At 59.8% G+C, this 18,014-nt stretch overlaps 1 protein-coding gene across 1 annotated transcript; it reads left to right on the forward strand.

Moving 5' to 3' along the window:
• Nucleotides 1-197: 197 nt before the first annotated feature.
• Nucleotides 198-17,918, forward strand: NMT1 (N-myristoyltransferase 1). The gene is made up of 12 exons (XM_068660556.1): nucleotides 198-340; nucleotides 7,042-7,153; nucleotides 8,314-8,458; nucleotides 10,775-10,893; nucleotides 11,576-11,667; nucleotides 12,324-12,440; nucleotides 12,892-13,062; nucleotides 13,487-13,595; nucleotides 14,542-14,712; nucleotides 14,945-15,112; nucleotides 15,620-15,757; nucleotides 17,584-17,918. The coding sequence occupies exons 1-12, from the start codon at nucleotides 213-215 to the stop codon at nucleotides 17,602-17,604; spliced, it is 1,491 nt and encodes a 496-aa protein (XP_068516657.1). The 5' UTR covers nucleotides 198-212; the 3' UTR covers nucleotides 17,605-17,918.
• Nucleotides 17,919-18,014: the final 96 nt, after the last annotated feature.

The following is an 18,014-nucleotide window of genomic DNA, read 5'->3' on the forward strand; positions in this document are numbered from 1 at the left end:
GGGGGGCCTCCGCCGCCGCCGTGTTCGCCCGGCCCCGCAGCCCCGCCCCGGAGCCGCGCGGAGGCTGACGGGAGTTGTAGTTCCAACCTCCGCCCGGCCCCGTCCCCGCCTGCCCGCGCGGACTACAGCTCCCGGCATTCCCCGCGGCCCGCCGCCCAATCGCGGCGCGCGTTGTTGCGGGGGCGCGGCAGCCGCCGAGGCCCCGTCTCAAGATGGCGGACGACAGTGAGACAGCAGCGAGGCGGCCGCCGGCGAGGCCTCAGCGGCCACCGGCGGAAGAAAACGACCGCGAGCACTGCAGCGACTGCGAGAACGAGGCGGAGCGCGGCTCGAACCGGGGGTGAGCGGCGGCCGGGCCGCGCTCCGCGGCGCCCGCCGGGCCCATTGAGGCGGGCAGCGGCCGGGAAGTGAGCGGTGCCCCGCCCCTCGCGCGCGCTGATTGGTCGGCGGATGGCACCGCGCGCTGCGATTGGCCGAGCCGCCCGTCGATCGCGCCGGGGGGGGGCGGGCCGTCTGGCTCCCATTCACTCCCGTTGCGGGAGCGTGTCCCGAAGCTAAGCAGGGCCGGCCGCGGCCGGGGCCTGGATGGGAGACGGGACCGGGCTGCGCGGCCTCGGGGCCGCCCTCAGCCGAGTGCCGGTCCCGGGGCGATGCCACCCCGCGTCCCCTGCCCCCACCACAGTCCCCGCGGCCCCCCGCGGTGTCACCCAGCGCCACACCGGGGCCTGCAGCTTGTCACCCTGCGATGGTGCCACTGCCACCCCATGGCCGTCCCTGGGGCTCCCCGTGCCCTTCGTCACCCTCTTGTCCCCCGCGTCCCCAGGGCAGTGCCAGGGACACAGCCCGGGGCATGGGGGCAGCCGCAGGCAGCTGGCCAGGGGCTGAACCAAGCGGTGAGGGGCTCACAGAGCCCGGAGGAGGGGAGCGGTGAGACCCCAACCCCGTGCCCGTGGCACTCCGCGAGGCTCCGAGCTGCCCCGAGGCGTGCAGGAGGCGGCGTCCCCGTCCCTGTCCCATAGCAGCGGGCACAGCAGCGCCCCGAAGCTTCGCCCCCCGCCTTCTGAGGGGTTTTGCGCCTCTGCCCTGCTCACGCCGCTCGCCCGGCCCCGCTGCCCAAGGAGCTTTTCTCTCCCCGTCAGCAGCTGACGTCGGCTGTCCGGTAACCCAAGTTAATAAAAGGTCACCCAAGAAATATGACAGGGGCCTTCTTTGTGACAGCACAGATGTGCATTTGTATTTTATTTGCCTCCCGGGTGTGGCACGGTGTCTCGCTTTAATAGGTTTAGCCATGCTTGGGGAGATTTTTCTTTTCTTTCCCCCTGACATGATTAGGTTTGCGGAAACCAGATCCAAGCGGCGAGGAGACACGGCACTTAATCACTGTTACTGGATGAGCTTTCTCGCTGTTATTTCCCAGTCCAGCTGTTTGGGCTGCTCTGTGCCAGGAAGAGGTGTGTTGGAGCGCTCAGAGTGCCCCGCTGCGGGCATCGCGCCCCCTGCGACCCTGGGGAGTTGAGGGGAGCTTCCTGCCCCTGCTAGGGCTGGGCTGGAGCACCACAAGCTGACAGCCCTGTAACAAGCACGCTTGTGGAGTTCCCAGCTCAGATAACTTGGGAAATAACCTTAAAATGGCAGGGCTAGTGATGGCCAGGAAGATTTTGGCGCTCGCAGGCGCGTCCCCCACCAAGGCTTCTGGCTGCGGGGCTGCGCAGGGGAGGAAAGGCCAAGCAGGAGAGGCTGTGGTTTGCTTGCTTGACGCGTATCGGTCCTGTGGATTTCCTATCACCCCGCTGTGCTGAGGTGCAGACGTGTTTCTGGTACAGGCCGAGCGCTGTCCCAGCCCTCGGGGACAGCAGGGGACGGGGAGCTCTGATTTCAGCAGGAATTTCCCAGCCGGGTGTGCAGAGCGCTGCCTGGAGTCCTGCCCCTGCCAGTGCCCAGTTGGTGCTGAGAGTCACCAGACCTTGGCTCTGGGATTTAAAAACACAAAAATCTTGCAGAGCAGTAGCAATACTTCCTTTCCTTTTAAGGACAGGAAAGAGGAATTGAGTTTCCTCCGCCCTGGGCCCGTGTCAGCGCTGGGAAGTGGCTGCCCAGCCCTGGCGAAGCCGACTGGGTTTATTTTCCAGCACAGGCTCGAGCTTTCGTATTCGTCCTCATTTCCTGCGCGCGAGAGGGGCGTTGTGGGCGCTCCAGATCTGAAGCCTCAGCTTCGTTTCTGGCTTCCCGTCGCACAGAGGCAGCGTGCGGGTCGCTTTTTGGCACGACCCATCCCGCTGACCGCTCCGTGCTGCGGACATCTCGGCGGCCCCAGCTGGCTCACGTCCACAGGGCCATCGCTTTGCTGGTGGAGATCCCGTGGGCAGTTCCCTGGTTTCGCACCCGCTGCCTCCTCTTTCCCCCCGGGGCTGACAGGCAGAAGTGAGCTCGGCACGTGGCGTTGTGCTCTGTGTGTCCACACCGTGCCCTCGCACCCAGCTTGGTGACGTCCCCGCTGTCTGGGGGCCTCCCTCTGCTCCAGCCTCGCCTCCGCCCCGCAGCCTAACGAGATTACCTGCCTCCGCCTGCGCCCGATTAGCCGCAGGTTTGCCAGGAGGATTTGCCAGCATCTAAATGCGGGACAGACGCTGCTCCTCGCCCAGAGCCTTTCTGGCTGCGAGGCTGTTCCCGGGAGGAGTTGCAGACGTTCGTCGAGCAAAGCGGTCGTCTCCAGCTTGGTTCCTGAGGAGCAGCCAGCAGAGCTGGGACCTCTTGGCTCTCTTAGGCGAGGTGTGAAGCAGGCTGAGGGCACGAGCACGGCGTCTCGCTCTGTGTGCTGGCAGAAGCGCTCTGATGGCAGCAGCACTCACACAGTGCCCGGCACTGGTCTTGAAGCCCCCCTGATGGCTCAGGGCTGTGAGCTCCCCCTTCTGCTGGGTTTGGGGAGCCGAGGGGGCTGCGGGCAGCCAGCAGCAGCCCGGGCCTGGCTGAGCGTTGAGCTCTTCCCCCTTGTGCTTCCCTCCTGCTGCATGATGAAATAAAGCTTTCAGATGCAGAAACGCAGCGGGAACACCTTCCTGCTGCACCCGATGTCAGCTGGCTTCCAGCGGGGCTGCGCAGACAGCGGCCCCGAGCCGGGTGAAGGTTGGTGAGGGGCTTCCAAGGGCCGGCTCTGGAGATAGCTCGGGCTGTGAGCCTCAAGTACTGTGCAGAAAATCATGTGGGCTCCTTTCCTCTGGCTGGAGGAGCCGTTCCCGGGGGAAAGTGCAGGAAAAGGCGATGGAAGTGACACCGGGGGCGCCTTGCCCAGAGCACCGAATGAGTGGGTTCTGTGCTTGGGGGGGTGAAGCCCCCCAGAAGAGATACTGCAGGTGCTTGGCAAGTCGGGGCAAGACAGATAGCCCCTAACGCAGCCCGCCTGCCCTCCTCCACCCGCTGTATCTGTCACTGCAGCGCGGGTCAAAAAGGAGATAGGAGAGGAGGGAGGCTGGGAGCACAGCTGGGAGCGCCGCGGGCTCGGTGCGGGGCTGACAGTTATCGGCTCCTCGGCAGATGGGAGGGGAGGGCGCGTGGCAGGGCACGGCAGCACGTCTGGGGAGCACCAGCAGGGACTGGGCACCCTGGCGGGTAAAGAGGAGGGCATTGAATGCGCTACGTGGACGTGGAAATAGAAAACACCTCTGAGCGTTGCTGGGGGTAAGCTGGGAGGGCTTCAGAACACCCCGATTTCTCCCTGGTCACGCCAGCTTTGCTCATAAATCAGGGAGGATTTTCTCCCTGCTTTTACCTGAAAGCCCAACGTGTCGGTAAAGTGAAATCGCTTGGGCTCGACTCATTAGCAGGAAGTTTGGACTTGGCAGCTCTGATTGATGAAGCGAGGCGACGCCGGCTGCATGCACAGGGACAGGAGGGGTTTGGCTGTCGCCTCCCACACCCGCAGCATCCCGAGGTGAGGGCAGCACCGCTCACCTGGGAGAACCCATCCACCTCCCTGCTCACTGGGACGCGCTCACACCCCCCCCCTTTTGCTGCTTGGGCTATCAAAATGGGTAAGAAATCCCTGAATGTGTTATTGCAGCCCTGGTGTCCGCACGGTGCTCGGTTTCACCCCTCCCTCCAGCTCAGGACCCGGCTGCTGCCACCCCAGGGACGCTGCACAGGGACGGCGCCGTCCTGCCCCTCCGCCAGCACCTCCCCGCTCTGCCGGGGTCTCTGTGGAGAGTTAAAAAACCCATCACGCGTCTGCCACCAAAATCAATAGCCGTGTCAGGGCCGCTTTGCTGTAATTACTCGTGCTGTCATGTCAGGCCGCGTTCCTCTGCGTCCCGGGGTGAAGTCGGAGCCCTTCCCCTCACCAGGAGCAGAGCTGAGACGTCCCCTGCGGGCACCGCTGCGCACAGCCCCTGGCCGCCTGTTCCTGCAGAGAGAAGAGACGATTTTTCCTCATCAGCTGCCAGAGCAAGTGTTTGAAACAGTCCTGCAGGGATCGGGGGCGCTGAGCGAGCTGAGCTGCGTTTGCCAAAGAGCTCCCTGAGCAGGGCAGCGAGTGGCCGGGTGCGACCCAGTGCTCCGTGTGCTCACGAGCCGACGCTGCCCGTCTCCACGCAGGTAGCACCGCCGGCCTCTCGCTCTCCACACCGGGACTTGCCCTGCACACAGAGGAGCTGCCAGAGCGGTCTGAGAGGTGCTGAGCTCTGGGAGCGCTTCACGGTGCCGTTAGGTTTGGTGTTCCACAGGGCCTCGGCAGCAGCCGCCGGTACCGGCGCGGCAGCTCCAAAGCACCCGGCTCCCCTCGGGCTCGGGCTCGGTCGCGGTGCCGCAGGAGCAGCACGAGCAGGACACAAGGAGGACGGGCAGCAGGCCTGCAGGGCATTGCAGAGTCAGGGAAACGTGGAAAAGCCCAGGCGTGGAGGATCCCAGTGGGCAGGAATCGTCTCCCAGAGCAATGCCTCCTGCAGGTGTGTGGAGGAAGCCCGGCCCAGGTCACTGCTCGGTGGTGCAGAGACGTCCTCGAGCCACAGGTCGCTGCCTCGCCGGGCGATGGCTCCACAGCACGTCGGGTGCTGCAGCACTCAACAAGAGCAGCTTCGCTGTCAGCAGTCAGCCCTGCGCCCAGCCCTGGCTGTTTCATCCCCAAAACCCAGCTCTCGCTCCCCTTTCCCCTGGTTTCAAAACTCCCCTGCTTCTCCGTCCAGGTTTTGTTTTTTTTTTTTTTAAGCCTTATTCCCCCTCCTGGCTCTCTCCTTTTCCTGGCCTTTCTGAAAGAAATAGCTGGATGGTGCCGCAGCAGACTTTCCAGCGTGTTTCTTCTTTCCTTTCTCTGCTCCACCCTGGTCACCGCTATCTGCTGCTTGGTGAAGTCGTTAAGGCACCCCGGGAGCAGCCGCACCGAGGGGTTTCCACGTGTCCGGGGGTTCTCCATGCACCGCCCAGCCGGGTCAGTGCTGTGGTTGTGCTGGGGCTGCAAGGAAGAGGCAGCCTCTGATTTGTAGGGTGAAAAATGTGCTGGGCTGGGTCCCTGGAGACCTGCACAAAGAGCTGGGGAGAGAAGAGGAAGGAGGAGCGGGTCTGAGGCACGCTTCGAGGGACACCGAGGCTCCCCGAGGGCAGGACAGCGTGCTGGAGGCCACCACACGTCCCTTGTGGTGATCTGTGCCACGGGATGGGGCTTTGTGCCTGGGGGAGATCCTAACGGACAGGGGAGCAGGCAGATGATCTCCCAGGGAGGATGTGGCCACTGTGGGGTGGCCCCGAGACCTCCTGCAGGATGGAGGGGAGGCAGCAGCCCCAGCGCATGTGAGCGGGCTGAGGTTCTCCAGGAAGCCTCCGCACTCCTCAGCGAGGATTTTCCATGTGGGTTGGGTTTTCCAGCTCCGCTCGAGGGTTTGATGTCCTTTGTGAAAAGGGAAAAGCCAAGGGGCGGGTGTTTTTTAGCCAGACAAACTCAGTAAGGCTGTGGGGATGGGGCAGAGCTGGGGCACGTGGATCAGCGGAGCCCGCTGGGTGTGGGTGGCCCCGGTCTGTGCCACCCTGTGCCGCGGGTGGTGTGGCTTCAGCTCAGTCCCTCTGCAGCCATTTCAACCAGAGAATTCCCACCTGGGCCCTGCCCAAGGCCGCAGCCTGGCTTTGGGGACCGCTGGCAGGGGGACACCGGCACTGCCTGTCCATCCCGCTGCCGTTGGGCAGGAGCCGCCTGCACCCAACCTCTGCAGCTCGTCCGTGCAGCCGAGGACACGAAAGCTTCGGGGGAATCTGCTGCCTGCCCTCTTGCCCGCCTCCCCCTCACCTCCCCTTGCTGCAACTCGCTTGCTCAACCCCGCAGTTTCTTAAGAGGGTGACGGGACAGTGGTGGAGGAGCCGCCGCTGGCTTTGTGGGGACGAGCTGACGGGCGTGTTCCCAAGCTGGATCCCTGCTCACAGAGCTGTGCTGGGGACGGGCGCTTCCCCCGAGCTTTGTCCCGACACAACGTTGGGTTGCTGCCGGCACAGGGCAGGGGTTCACACCTGGGGCTTTGGGGTGGTTGCTGGCTGCACGGCCGGGGACTGCCCTAAATCCCTGGAGAGAGCCGCAATGCCCTGGCCTGAGCGCTTCCCACCCTCTGCTCCCAAAGAGAAGTTGTTGCCCTGGCTCGTTTTTCCAGCCCCAGTCTAACAATAAAATAATTTCCCAATCTAAGCACCACCCATCTCCGGAGCTCATCGCCCCTGCAGGTGGGGTGAATTTCGCTGCAGCCTCCTTGGCCGTGGTCCCTCTGTGGGGCTCAGCAGTGCCTGCTCCCGGGGCTGGACCCGCACGAATCCGGGCAGCCGAGCAAAGCCCCGGGGCAGGAGATGCTCCTGCTCATCCCATTTTGGGAGCTCGTCGAGCAAGAGCTGGGCTCGAGGGATCCTGGGCACAGTGCATGTGGCTGCACCCCTCGTGCACGGGGTGCTCCTGTCCTGGCGGCTTGCTTGGGTTCAGAACAGGGAGCTTTTGTTTTCTTTGTAGAGCTTCAGAGACCGTGTAAGTGTCCTTTAAAAATAAACGTAAAAGGCTGCAATGATGTTTCTTTTGTTCCCCAGTGGCTTGAGTCCAGCAAATGACAGCGGAGCCAAAAAGAAGAAAAAGAAACCAAAACGGAAGAAAGAGAAAGGAGGAGACCAACCTGAGCAGGCTCAGGACCAGCCAGTGAAGGTGACCGACCCCTTCCCGGTGGCCGAGAGCGTCCCAAACCTCTCCCACGTGGCTCAGGGCGAGGAAGGAGCCTCCCGGGGCTGACACTGCCTGTTGTGTGCAGCCACTTGGCTCTTCAGAAGACCCAAGATTCAATTCCCCAGCCTGGCTTGGCGCCTGGGAATTCCCAGCGCCGCGGGAGGTGCCAGGGGAGGGCTGTGGGGTGAATGCTGCCCTTCAGTGGCTGTCACAGCCGGGTGCTGTGGAGGGGTCAGAGCGGCGCCTCCGACTTGTTCCTTCCCCAGATGAGCTGGGGACGGCCAGGAGCCGCCGCTCTGTGCCACCGAGCCCGGCCACCGCCTGCCAGCTTCCTCTGCTGCCCGCGGCCGGCACAAGGAGCGCATTTTCCTCCTCTTTGGACCACAGCCGATGTCGTTGATTTTTGCTTAATTAACATAAGAACAGCAGGGGCTGGCTTGCTCCTCTTGGGCTAGCAGCCGGGGCTCTGGGGGGGAGCTCGGGGCACGCACGGTTTGTCCCCGCTGTGGCGGCACCCCCAGAGTGGGAAGTCAGCCCCATCAGCCAGATATTTCTAATACCTTGTCTATCTGCCTGTGCAGAGGATTGAGTTGGGCTTTCTGAGGGTTTCAAACTTTCTTCCTGGGGAATCAGCGAGGAGCTGGGGTCACGACTGCAGCACAGAGCTGCTGGAGGTCTGGGTGGGGAGGAGGAAGAGGAGCGCGTCCTTCATCCGCACTGGGCCTCGCAGCCTCACCTGGAAGTCAGGGGCTGAAGCGGTGAGAGAAGAGACTGCAGAAAGCCCAAATGCCACGTGTGGGCTGGCCCAGGGGGTCTGCGTGGCTGTGAGGCAGAGGTGTGAGCTCTGTGTGCTCACAGCACCTTCCTCAAGCACCACACGTCTTAAGGCAGTTCATCTTCTATCCCCTTTGCCCCAGGGGCACCCAGTAGCTGGGTTTAGGTGGCAGGTGGCTTCCAAAAGGGTTTGTCCATCTGGTAGGGGGTTAGGAGAAGATGCAGGCTGGAAGGGGAGGCTCAGCTCCCCGTCCTGGCAGCGCACCAAGGCAGGGTCAGCCCCAGTTTCCCCATGTGAGGAGCTGAATCACAGACCTGCTGGCTCAGCATCCTCATTTTGTCCTTTCATCTCCCTTTTCTACCCTCAGGTCAACTCTTTGCCTGCTGAGAGGATCCAGGAGATTCAAAAAGCCATCGAGCTCTTCTCTGTAGGTCAGGGCCCTGCCAAAACCATGGAGGAAGCCAGCAAGCGCAGCTACCAGTTCTGGGACACGCAGCCGGTGCCCAAGCTAGGTACGTGCAACCCCTCGCCCTGCTGTACCCCGTGGTCCTGCCTTGTGGTCCCCAGGCTGTCCAAAGAAGCCCTCGTGGGAGCTGTGAGGGTTTATGGCCAGCGAGTGAGTCCTTGGATGGCCCCGCACTGCTGTATCTGGGCTTTGGTCAGCACGGATCCCCCACCTGCAGACCCTGCACGCATGGCTGGGGGGGCTGGGGAGGACAAGCAGCCACCTCAGTCGTCTGCTTTGGTGCCTTCTCTATTTGGGATCCCTCAGTCTCATTCTTTAGCCTTAAAATGGACCTTCTGAGCCCATTGTGGCTGAGTTTCACGTGACGTGTTGCCAGTCTTCCTCTTACCAAGTCCCAGGCTGGGAGAGGAGGGGGGCAGACACAGCCAGTACCGGCACCTCCAAGCTGTGCTGCGCATCCCAGTTTGGGGAATCCCACCTCCCGAGCCCTCCTCCCCCTGCCAGCAGCCAGACCGCACCTCCCGCCTCTAGTGCTTGCTCCAGCCCTTCCTCCCATCCGCTCTTGATTCTGTCAGCGTGTGTCAGAGTGATTTCAGCGTGTGTCAGAGTGATTTGCTGTCGGTAACGAGGTGTTTCTCGGCATGGCAGGAGCGCTTAGCAGCTGAGCAGACCTGCAAGGAAGAGAGAAGCACAGAGAGGGGTGGGCTGCTGCAGAGCTGCCTTGCTGGAAAGCTCGTTCCTGAGCTAATTGGAGCAAATCTGCAGCGCTCCTGTGGTGCCTGGGATCGTTTTGTTTGCTCTCTCCCCCTGCATCTCCCAGCAAAATCCATGCAGAGCTCCAGAGAACTAGCGAACGAGCCCATGTCCACGGTGTCCAGATTTCCCCGAAGCTTATTGTGGCTGCAATTAGCTGTACAAACTTGGCACGGTTGTGTCTGGCCCCTCTTGCTGCAAACACCACGACCCGTTCCCTTTTCATGTTGTCAGCACCAGTCTGAGGCTTTGTTTGCTCTCAGAGGACCGTTTGCTGGAAGTGACACTCAGCTTTGGTCCCTCTTTGTGCTCATGCTGGGAAAACCATTGTGAGACACCCCGGGCACGGGGTTACTGAGGCAGCAAAGTCTGATCTTGTGTTTGCCCCTTTCACCAGAGGATCCTGACGTGGCAAACATCATTTTTGCCTCGGTAAAGCCTGGTAGATGGAAATTTCAAAAACATTTTGCTTCTTGAAACAGGTGGAGAGGAAGAGGCACAACACAGCCACAGTGCAGCACGCTGCTGGCCGCGCTCTGGCTGACGGTCACACTGTGTCTCTTGGCACTTGGTCAGGAGCACTTTGGCACGCAGCGTTACATGCACGAGGCTATTTAGGGTCTGGTAGCAAAAGTGCTGCAGCATTTTGGGGCCAGATTTCAGCGTCGTTCAGCACCTATTCAAAACAGAGGGCACTGCCATGGGCGAGCGTTTCAGGAACCTGTCCTGTTTCGGCTGTGATGGGGGCAGTTCTTGCTCTGGGTTTTGTTTGCTTCCCCATTGCCTGGAAACCTTTTCGAATCCCTTTTTAAGGGAATTCCTAATCAGGGGGTGTGCTTCTCTTGGCAGCACTCAAGTGATGCTGCTGTTTGCAGAGCTGTGTTGACATCTCTGAAAAAGCTGGTGCTTTACCCAACACCTCTTGGCTGAATCGAGCGCTTCAGGAGTCAGTGTTTTTGAACAAAAGTTGTCCTGTTCGCGGCAGCTCTCACTTAAGCGCAGCGGGAAGGAAGCCCCGATGCTTGCCAAATGGCAGGGGCCAGAGCTGGCAGGGAGAGAGCCACCGTCCGAGGCTGCGGGGAAGGTGGAGCAGAGCATGGGAAACTGCTGGCTGGTGCTGGGGCTGGGAGAAGGGGAAGGCCGTGCTCTTGTGGTTGCTTTGCCTGGCTGAAGGCTGAAGTTCTGCTCGGCTAAGGAAGGCTGGGCTGGCTCAGTCTGCAAAGAGCAAGCCTGTGGGATCCTCAGTGTGTGTGCACAGGGAGCTTACAGCTCTGCGTAGAGTTCCCCTGCTGCAGGGCGAGAAGGCAGGCGGGTAGGGGCACCACGGCAGCACTTGTGGGCACAGCCGATGTCGCTGTGGCCTTGAAGCTCTGATCAGTTCGGTCGCTTCCTCTCTGCTGCCTGCTTTGCTCTGCCGTTGCCCTTGAAAGAGCAGGTTTGAGTCTCTGCCCATGTTGTGTTGAACACGTGGCACGTCCCAAAACGGACGGGTGAAACAGCAGCAGCGAGGGTGAGACTGCGGAAGCGAGGCGTGTTGGTCAGACGAGAGTCATGGAGACTTGACCTCAAAGAGCAGAGCACGTCCCAATGTCTCCCTGCTCTCTTGCAGGAGAAGTGGTGAACACCCACGGTCCCGTTGAACCAGACAAAGACAACATCCGTCAGGAGCCATACACCTTGCCCCAGGGCTTCACCTGGGACGCCCTGGACCTCGGGGATAGAGGCGTGGTGAGTAGAGGCAGCTCAGCACACAGAATCACAGAGCTGTAGGGGTTGGAAGGGACCTCCAGAGATCATCAGGTCCAACCCCCTGCCAAAGCAGGTTCCCTAGAGCAGGCTGCCCAGGTAGGCGTCCAGACAGGCCTTGAATATCTCCAGAGAAGGAGACCCCACAACCTCCCTGGGCAGCCTGTCCCAGTGCTCCGTCACCCTCACCGTGAAGGAGTTCTTTCACATGTTGGTGCAGAACTTCCTGTGCTCCATTTTATGGCCATTGCCCCTTGTCCTGTCCCCACAAACCACTGAAAAGAGGTTGGCCAAATCCCTCCATCTCCCCCACTTCAGGTATTTGTGCACATTGATAAGATCCCCGCACACGCTTGCTGGGTGGGCGTCTCTGGAGCATGGTGAGCAGTTCAGTGCTTGGAGTGCTGGGGGTGATTTTGGGGACTGGAACATACCTTTCATGGCTCCATCTCAACTCCTCCTTAGAGCTGGGTGACTCTGACTTCCCCCTAGCGTGCACTTCGCTCTCGTCCCACACTGGCCAGGTTTGCCTGGTTGCTTCATGGGGAAGAACGAGAACTCCATTTCTGCAGCCGCACAATGTTTGGGTCCCATTTCAGGGCAGGCAGCTGGGGGTGTGATGGGTGACTGACTCGCTTGACCTGCTCAATCTCTCCTGCTTTAGCTGAAAGAGCTGTACACGCTCCTCAACGAGAACTACGTAGAAGACGACGACAACATGTTCCGCTTCGACTACTCTCCTGAGTTCCTGCTGTGGTGAGTGGCACTGCCACCGCGGAGCAGAGGGTGTTGGATGCTAGCGAGCTTGATCCCGGTGATAGCACTGCAGCTGCCTTTGCTCATCCCTTCTCACCTCCTTCCAAAATCTTCTTTTCCCATCTGTCACCACACGTCTGTCTGGGAGCTGCGTCCCAGGTACCGTGCGAGAGGGATTTCTCCCAGTCCTGCCTTCTTCTGGCTTCTTTCAGATACAGGAGCCCCAAACTGTTTTTTTTTTTCCTCTTTGTTTTCATCCCTCGAGTGCTGCAAAAATCCTGGTAGCAGAGGAGCTTCCCAGTGACCCAGAGCTGTAGGGTGAAGGTGACTGCCAAGTAATGCTGCCAGCAATAACACTTGGAGACCTGTTACAGCTGAGCTGCTGTTTCCTCAGGGCGTTCATGAATCGAGGAACACAGATTTGCTCCAGTGTTGCCAGTGAGAACTGGCCTCGGCCGCAGAGTGCAGGAATGTCCCTGGATCCCAGCCGTCCTGCCCTGTGACACCGTGATCACCTCTCGTCCTCCTGCCTGCACACCCAAGGCTCTCGGTAGCCTGGAGCAGGACTCAGTGTCCCAGGACAGGCAGGGAGGTGGGAGGCAGAAGTAGATGCACAGGGGACCTTAGGTGGGATGTGACCACCGCCTCTTTTCCAGGGCCCTGCGTCCCCCAGGCTGGTTGCCCCAGTGGCACTGTGGTGTCAGAGTTGTCTCCAGCAAGAAGCTGGTTGGATTTATCAGCGCGATTCCAGCCACAATCCACATCTATGACACGTAAGTGCTGCTCAGTTGAATTTCTCATCCTTGATGGCATTCCCAGGAGGTCTGACTGAGCCAGCTCTACGCTGTTCAGCCACGGAGATGCTTTGCTGCTTGGAGGAGAAGCTGGGGAATGTTTAAGATGGGCAGCAAAGTTCTGTGCAAGGATGTCTTGGTGCTGAGAGCCACGAAGGGGGATATTGGCTCACCAGCGAGTGAGGTCAGCTTAGAGCTCTGGCTTACAGAAATCCTCCACGGCTGGATGGAGACTGTATTTCCTGGGAAAATCTTGGGTAATAGCTTAAATGAGAGTTCTCCAAAGCCAGACCTTACCCCTTGGCCTTCCCTGGGGCTTTGAGTCCTCTGTGCCTTGAAGAGGCTGGAAGTAAATTGCCCAGGGGCGTTGGGCTGATCCTCCCAGGTCAGGACAGTTGGGTTTCATGCTATGCGTTGTTTCTTTCCCAAGAGAGAAGAAGATGGTGGAGATAAACTTCCTGTGCGTCCACAAAAAGTTGCGCTCAAAACGAGTGGCTCCAGTTCTGATCCGTGAGATCACGCGGCGGGTTCATCTGGAGGGAATATTTCAGGCTGTTTACACTGCGGGAGTGGTGCTGCCGAAGCCTGTGGGGACTTGCAGGTGAGTGTCTTCAGTTCTCCAAAATGATTTAGGGCTAGCGAAAACCTCTGCAGACCTTCCCGTGCTGGGATCCCTCCGTGGCATGCTGCAGAGCGCCAGGACGGCTGCGCTTACAGGTGCGGGATTCCCCAGGGCAGGACAGATCAACTCCAGTCCGGGTTTCTCCTCCCCGTGGTGTCCTTCAGGGATTAAGTCCAGCAGCTTTGCTTAAGCTGCTCATTTATCACAAGGCAGCAGAGTCTGTAGCACATGCTCTTCAGGCCGCCCTGGTTTTGCTCTGCGGGAGCTCCTGGCCTGCGAGAGCCCCTTGGTGAGCTGTTGCAGCGTTCTCGCTTGCCCTCTGATGGCAGCTACGAGAACCTTGTGCTCTTGCAGCCTGCCGCTGTCCAAGAACAAGTCTCCCACAGCGAGTGTGTTTCTGCAGGTACTGGCACCGCTCCCTGAACCCTCGGAAACTCATCGAGGTCAAATTCTCCCACCTGAGCAGGAACATGACTATGCAACGTACCATGAAGCTTTACCGGTTGCCCGAGGTGGGTGTCAGCAGGGCTGTGAGCTGCGGAGGCAGAGCTCGTGAGTTTCTCCTTGCTGAGCAAGGGATGAGGCTCTGAATCAGGCACACAACCACCTCAGCTGAGGTTCAGCCCTCTTCCTGGAGAACTGGGGTTTCTTTCATGTAGTAAATGGTTTTGTCAAGCCACTGGGCTTTATTTAATTTTTATTTATCTTGCCTGGATACCTGCATTTTAAGGGCAAATTCTTGCAACTAGAGGACCCTGTGATCTTTTATTTCATGGTGAGTCATAAACTGTCGTCCTAGTAAAACAAGAATGCAGATATGACAGCCTTCATCTGTCCAAACACAGCCCCAGAGTGACCTTGAATTGGGTTAGTCCCTCATTCTTCAGTCAAACTGATCGGTTCTGTCACTGCAGTTGTCCTGCTGGGGAAGTTCCCCAGCTGGATATGGGAGAAAAGAAAAACAAAGCATTAAAATTGCCACCGCCTTCCCTGACCTTGTTTGCTTCCTTCTGTCGGTCAGAGCTGCTCACCTCATTTGGAGAGCGCTGGTTTAGCGCTGGGCAGCACATGGCTCCTGTCTGCTGCCTCCCGTGTCAGCAGAGGCAGCAGCTGCTGTTTTGTGGCTACTTTTTGTGCAGGAACCCAGACCCAGAAAGAGTCTGTGCCGCTTCATTTGGGCTTCACCAAGCAATCCCAACCCTAGAGCAGGAATTGAGTCAAATGGGAAATAACAGCAGCTCCGTGCAGCGCCCTGCCATGCCCGGGGCACCTCTCCCAGCCCGTCCCCACTGTGCTCGGGAGCAGAGACCTGGAGGAAAGCCGGGATCTTGTGTCCTTAGTGCCTGGAGGGAGAGGGCTCGGCAGGGCTGTGGGACTGCAGGTGGGAGGCAGCTGAGAGTCCTGGGGAGGGAAAAGCCACCTTACAGCAGTGCAAATGATTTGTCCCGCTTCTTGTAGACTCCCAAGACTCCCGGCTTGCGGCCAATGGAGCACAAAGATATCTCTGCAGTGCACAAGCTGCTGACCGAGTACCTGAAGCATTTCCACCTGACACCCATCATGAGCCGAGAGGAGGTGGAGCACTGGTTCTTACCTCAGGAGAACATCATCGACACCTTTGTGGTAGAGGTGAGGGAGCAGGAACAAGACGGGGGGGAGGTTCTGGGAGGACACGGAGGTGGGAGCTGCTGCAGGGTGGTGCCTTTCCATCCTGGGCTGCCCCGAGCCTGCTCGCAGGGAGCTCTTGGTGGCACTGGCATGTGCACAATGACACTGGCAAAGCTCCTCAGAGGCTCTAAGCAGGCTTTAATGTGCCTCTGAGGGGCTGTGGTGTCACAGAGGTGTCACTTTTGGTTTTTAGAGTGCCCAAGGGGAGGTGACGGACTTCCTGAGCTTCTACACGCTGCCCTCCACCATCATGAACCACCCAACTCACAAGAGTCTGAAAGCTGCTTACTCCTTCTACAACGTTCACACCAAGACGCCTCTCATTGACCTCATGAGCGATGCTCTCATCCTCGCCAAGTCGGTGAGCGCTGGCGGAGCAGCGAGGTGGGGCCGGGCAGGTTGGGAGCGGGGCCGTGGAGCACCAGGCAGCTCCCCACGAGCATTTCCTATCACCTGGCTGCTCCTGGGTTTGTGGGGAGGGCTGGCAGTGGGGTAGGGCTTGTACATCCCCCCCAGGGCTGTGCAAAGCCAAATCCTGCAATGTCTGCAAGCCAAACAGCCTGAGCCTGTGAGGTCAGGACACACAGCTGGCGCTGAGCTGAGCTCAGGGTGCCCGCTCGGTTCTTAGAGCAAACAATATTGCCATGTTACCTACAGATACGTACAGTATGTCTGGTATCTACAGATATATGGCAATAGATACAGACATAACTTGGAACACCAGAGCCACGTTCATCCCCAGCACCCTCACTCCCTCCTTCTGGGGGCGCAGAGCTGGGCCAGAGAGGGGGCAGGCAGCACGCACAGAGGAGGAAGGCTGCCCAGCGTGTAAGCAGGTGGGGCTGATGGCCTTGTCTTGCCTCTGCAGAAAGGATTCGACGTCTTCAATGCACTGGATCTCATGGAAAACAAAACCTTCCTGGAGAAGCTGAAGTTTGGGATCGGGGACGGGAACCTGCAGTATTACCTGTACAATTGGAAGTGTCCCAGCATGGCACCAGAGAAGGTGAGAGCCTTGTGGGGTCCGGCAAGCATGCGGGACGGGGTCTCATCCCCACGGAGCCCCCAGGGAGATGATCGGGCTGCCGGTGCTGGGCACTGCCTCTTCGCCTTGCAGGGATCCTTGGGATCCTGCCCGCGGGCTGCCACATCCTTGCCGTGCGAGCACAAGGGTTTGCCCTCACACACGCCTACTCCCAGACCAGCTGCTGTCTGCTGCAAAGCTGCACTCAGTAACGTGAATCCCGTGACACCACGCGCTCCTCTCCACCGTCCCCAGTGTGTCTGCACCGGGGTGGCCCTGGGGAAGAGCACCCATCTCCCCAGGCCCATTTTACGTTTGCACTGGTGCAGCACCAGAGTGGTTCAGGGTCCTTAACCCCACACACGACTGCGCTGGTGACCTCTGTACAAGGAGGCAAGGTACAGAGAGGAAACAGGGAACTAAGGCTGTGGCACTAAGGAAGGGGCAAAGGGCTGCAGGCTCACAGCTCTAACACCAGTGGTTGCAGCAGCCACTTGTCCATAGCCTGCAGGTGGTTGCCGTGCCCCGTGAGGGCTGGGTGTCCTCCTGCAGCCTGTGTGTCAGTCTGTCTGCCATGGCACGGAGGGACACAATGAACAAGAGCCCCCTGGAGAGAACAGGCGCTCCCGAGGGCCGTCGGGTCGCACTGTGAGGGACCCCACGATGATGGGGGCTCTGCCAGCGTGGTCACCCACAGCGTGGGTGCTGCACTGCCCCCACGGCCAGCAGCCTGCTCCCCACCTCACCACTCTGAGCACTTGCAGGTGCTTGTAGCTGTGTCCGTAGACTTCATGGCTGCCCTGGGCCATTTTAGGCAGCATCTCCACCCTGAAGGCGTTGTGGTTCAGCATCCGTCCCGTTCACAGCTGTGGAGAGGCTGGAGCTTGAAAGCCAGCAGCTGCAGCACTCGTGTCCATGCTGCATCGCGACAGCTGGTGAATACTGCTGGTACTCTCTGGGAGAGTTGGTGAAGCCAGTTTCTGTCTATGCCATCCAGAAAGCAGGAGAGCCCTGCAGACAGGTGGCCAGAGGTGTGAGGTCCGACAGGTTGACTAATGCGTGGAATGAAGTATTTCTGTGGCCTTCTCCAGCTGAGGCGTCTGGGTTGCTGTCCCAGCGGTTCTGAGTCACGCAGCACCCGCAGGTTACAAATCCACGCTCTTCAAAGCAGCTTTGCTCTGTCACTGAGCCTTCTGAAGAGCTCTCGGAGGTTGCTGGGAGGCTTAAGCAACTCCTCCCCTCGCCGAGAGCGCTGATGGGTTTGGAGCCTGGGTCTGAGCCCGTCCCTGTGCTGCAGGCACATCCCTGGGACAGCCACCAGCTCGTCCATCCTGCGGCGGCCAGGGAGCACCCAGCGTGCCAGCTGCCTGCAGAGGGACCTGTCAGGAAGCAGCTTCTCCCAAATCTATTGTTACTAGCTTAGAGATAACCTTGACTAGCAAATCAAATCACCCCAGCTGCTGGAGCCCTGGAGCTCTGCGCTTTGTACAGCTCTCTGCTGCCCTCGCTCTCGCAGACCATCCGGGCTTGTCACGCAGGTGTGAGCTGCGGAGCTGGGGCAGACCCCAGGCCTTGGTCACCTCCCCAGATCTGAGGGACTGTGTGCGCACTCAGCATGCTCGGCTAGCCAGCAGGGAGCTGCCCGGAGCTCTCGGTGGTCTCAAATCTCCTAGCGCCGGTAGCGAACGGAGCAGAGCCCCCCCAGCAGGCGTGGTGAGGGAGCTGTGTCCGACCGGAGCCGGGTGTGGGGCTGCAACCACTCGTGCTCGGGCGCTTCCTGACCCGCGTCTCCTCCGTTGGCCCCGCAGGTCGGACTGGTGTTGCAGTAAGAGAACCCGACGAGGAGAGCGCAGCGCCGCGGAGGAGCCTGGCCCAGCAGAGGGGCTGCCCTCGCTGCTTCTGCCAAAACCGGAGCCGCGTGCAGAGCGGTGGGAGCGAGCCAGCCACGCGGACACCGGCTGATTTTACCGACTGCATCACGCAGCGCTGGCCACGGCTCCCCCAGCGCCGGCAGTGGTCTCCTTTGTTTTGATTTAATTGCATCCTCGTAAAGACGTGGTCAAGGGAATGTAACTGCTGAAACTAGCTCATGATTGGCATATAATGGAGTTAACGGGTGAATAATAAAAGTATATATTATATATATTTTAAATCTTTCCTGTTCCAAACTGACACGAGCGCATTCATCTGCTGAAGGTCACCACCTGGTCGCTGGACCGTGACTTTTCTCGACGAGAAG

The sequence above is a fragment of the Anas acuta genome, chromosome 25 (assembly GCF_963932015.1).
Source record: "Anas acuta chromosome 25, bAnaAcu1.1, whole genome shotgun sequence".
Taxonomy (NCBI): Eukaryota; Metazoa; Chordata; class Aves; order Anseriformes; family Anatidae; genus Anas; species Anas acuta.

Coding starts and splice junctions, on each gene's coding strand:
- NMT1 (XM_068660556.1), top strand. CDS start 213: ATGGCGGACGACAGTGAGACAGCAGCGAGGCGGCCGCCGGCGAGGCCT. Junction 10,894..11,575: donor ACCTCGGGGATAGAGGCGTG/GTGAGTAGAGGC, acceptor CTCCTGCTTTAG/CTGAAAGAGCTGTACACGCT. Junction 12,441..12,891: donor ACAATCCACATCTATGACAC/GTAAGTGCTGCT, acceptor TTCTTTCCCAAG/AGAGAAGAAGATGGTGGAGA.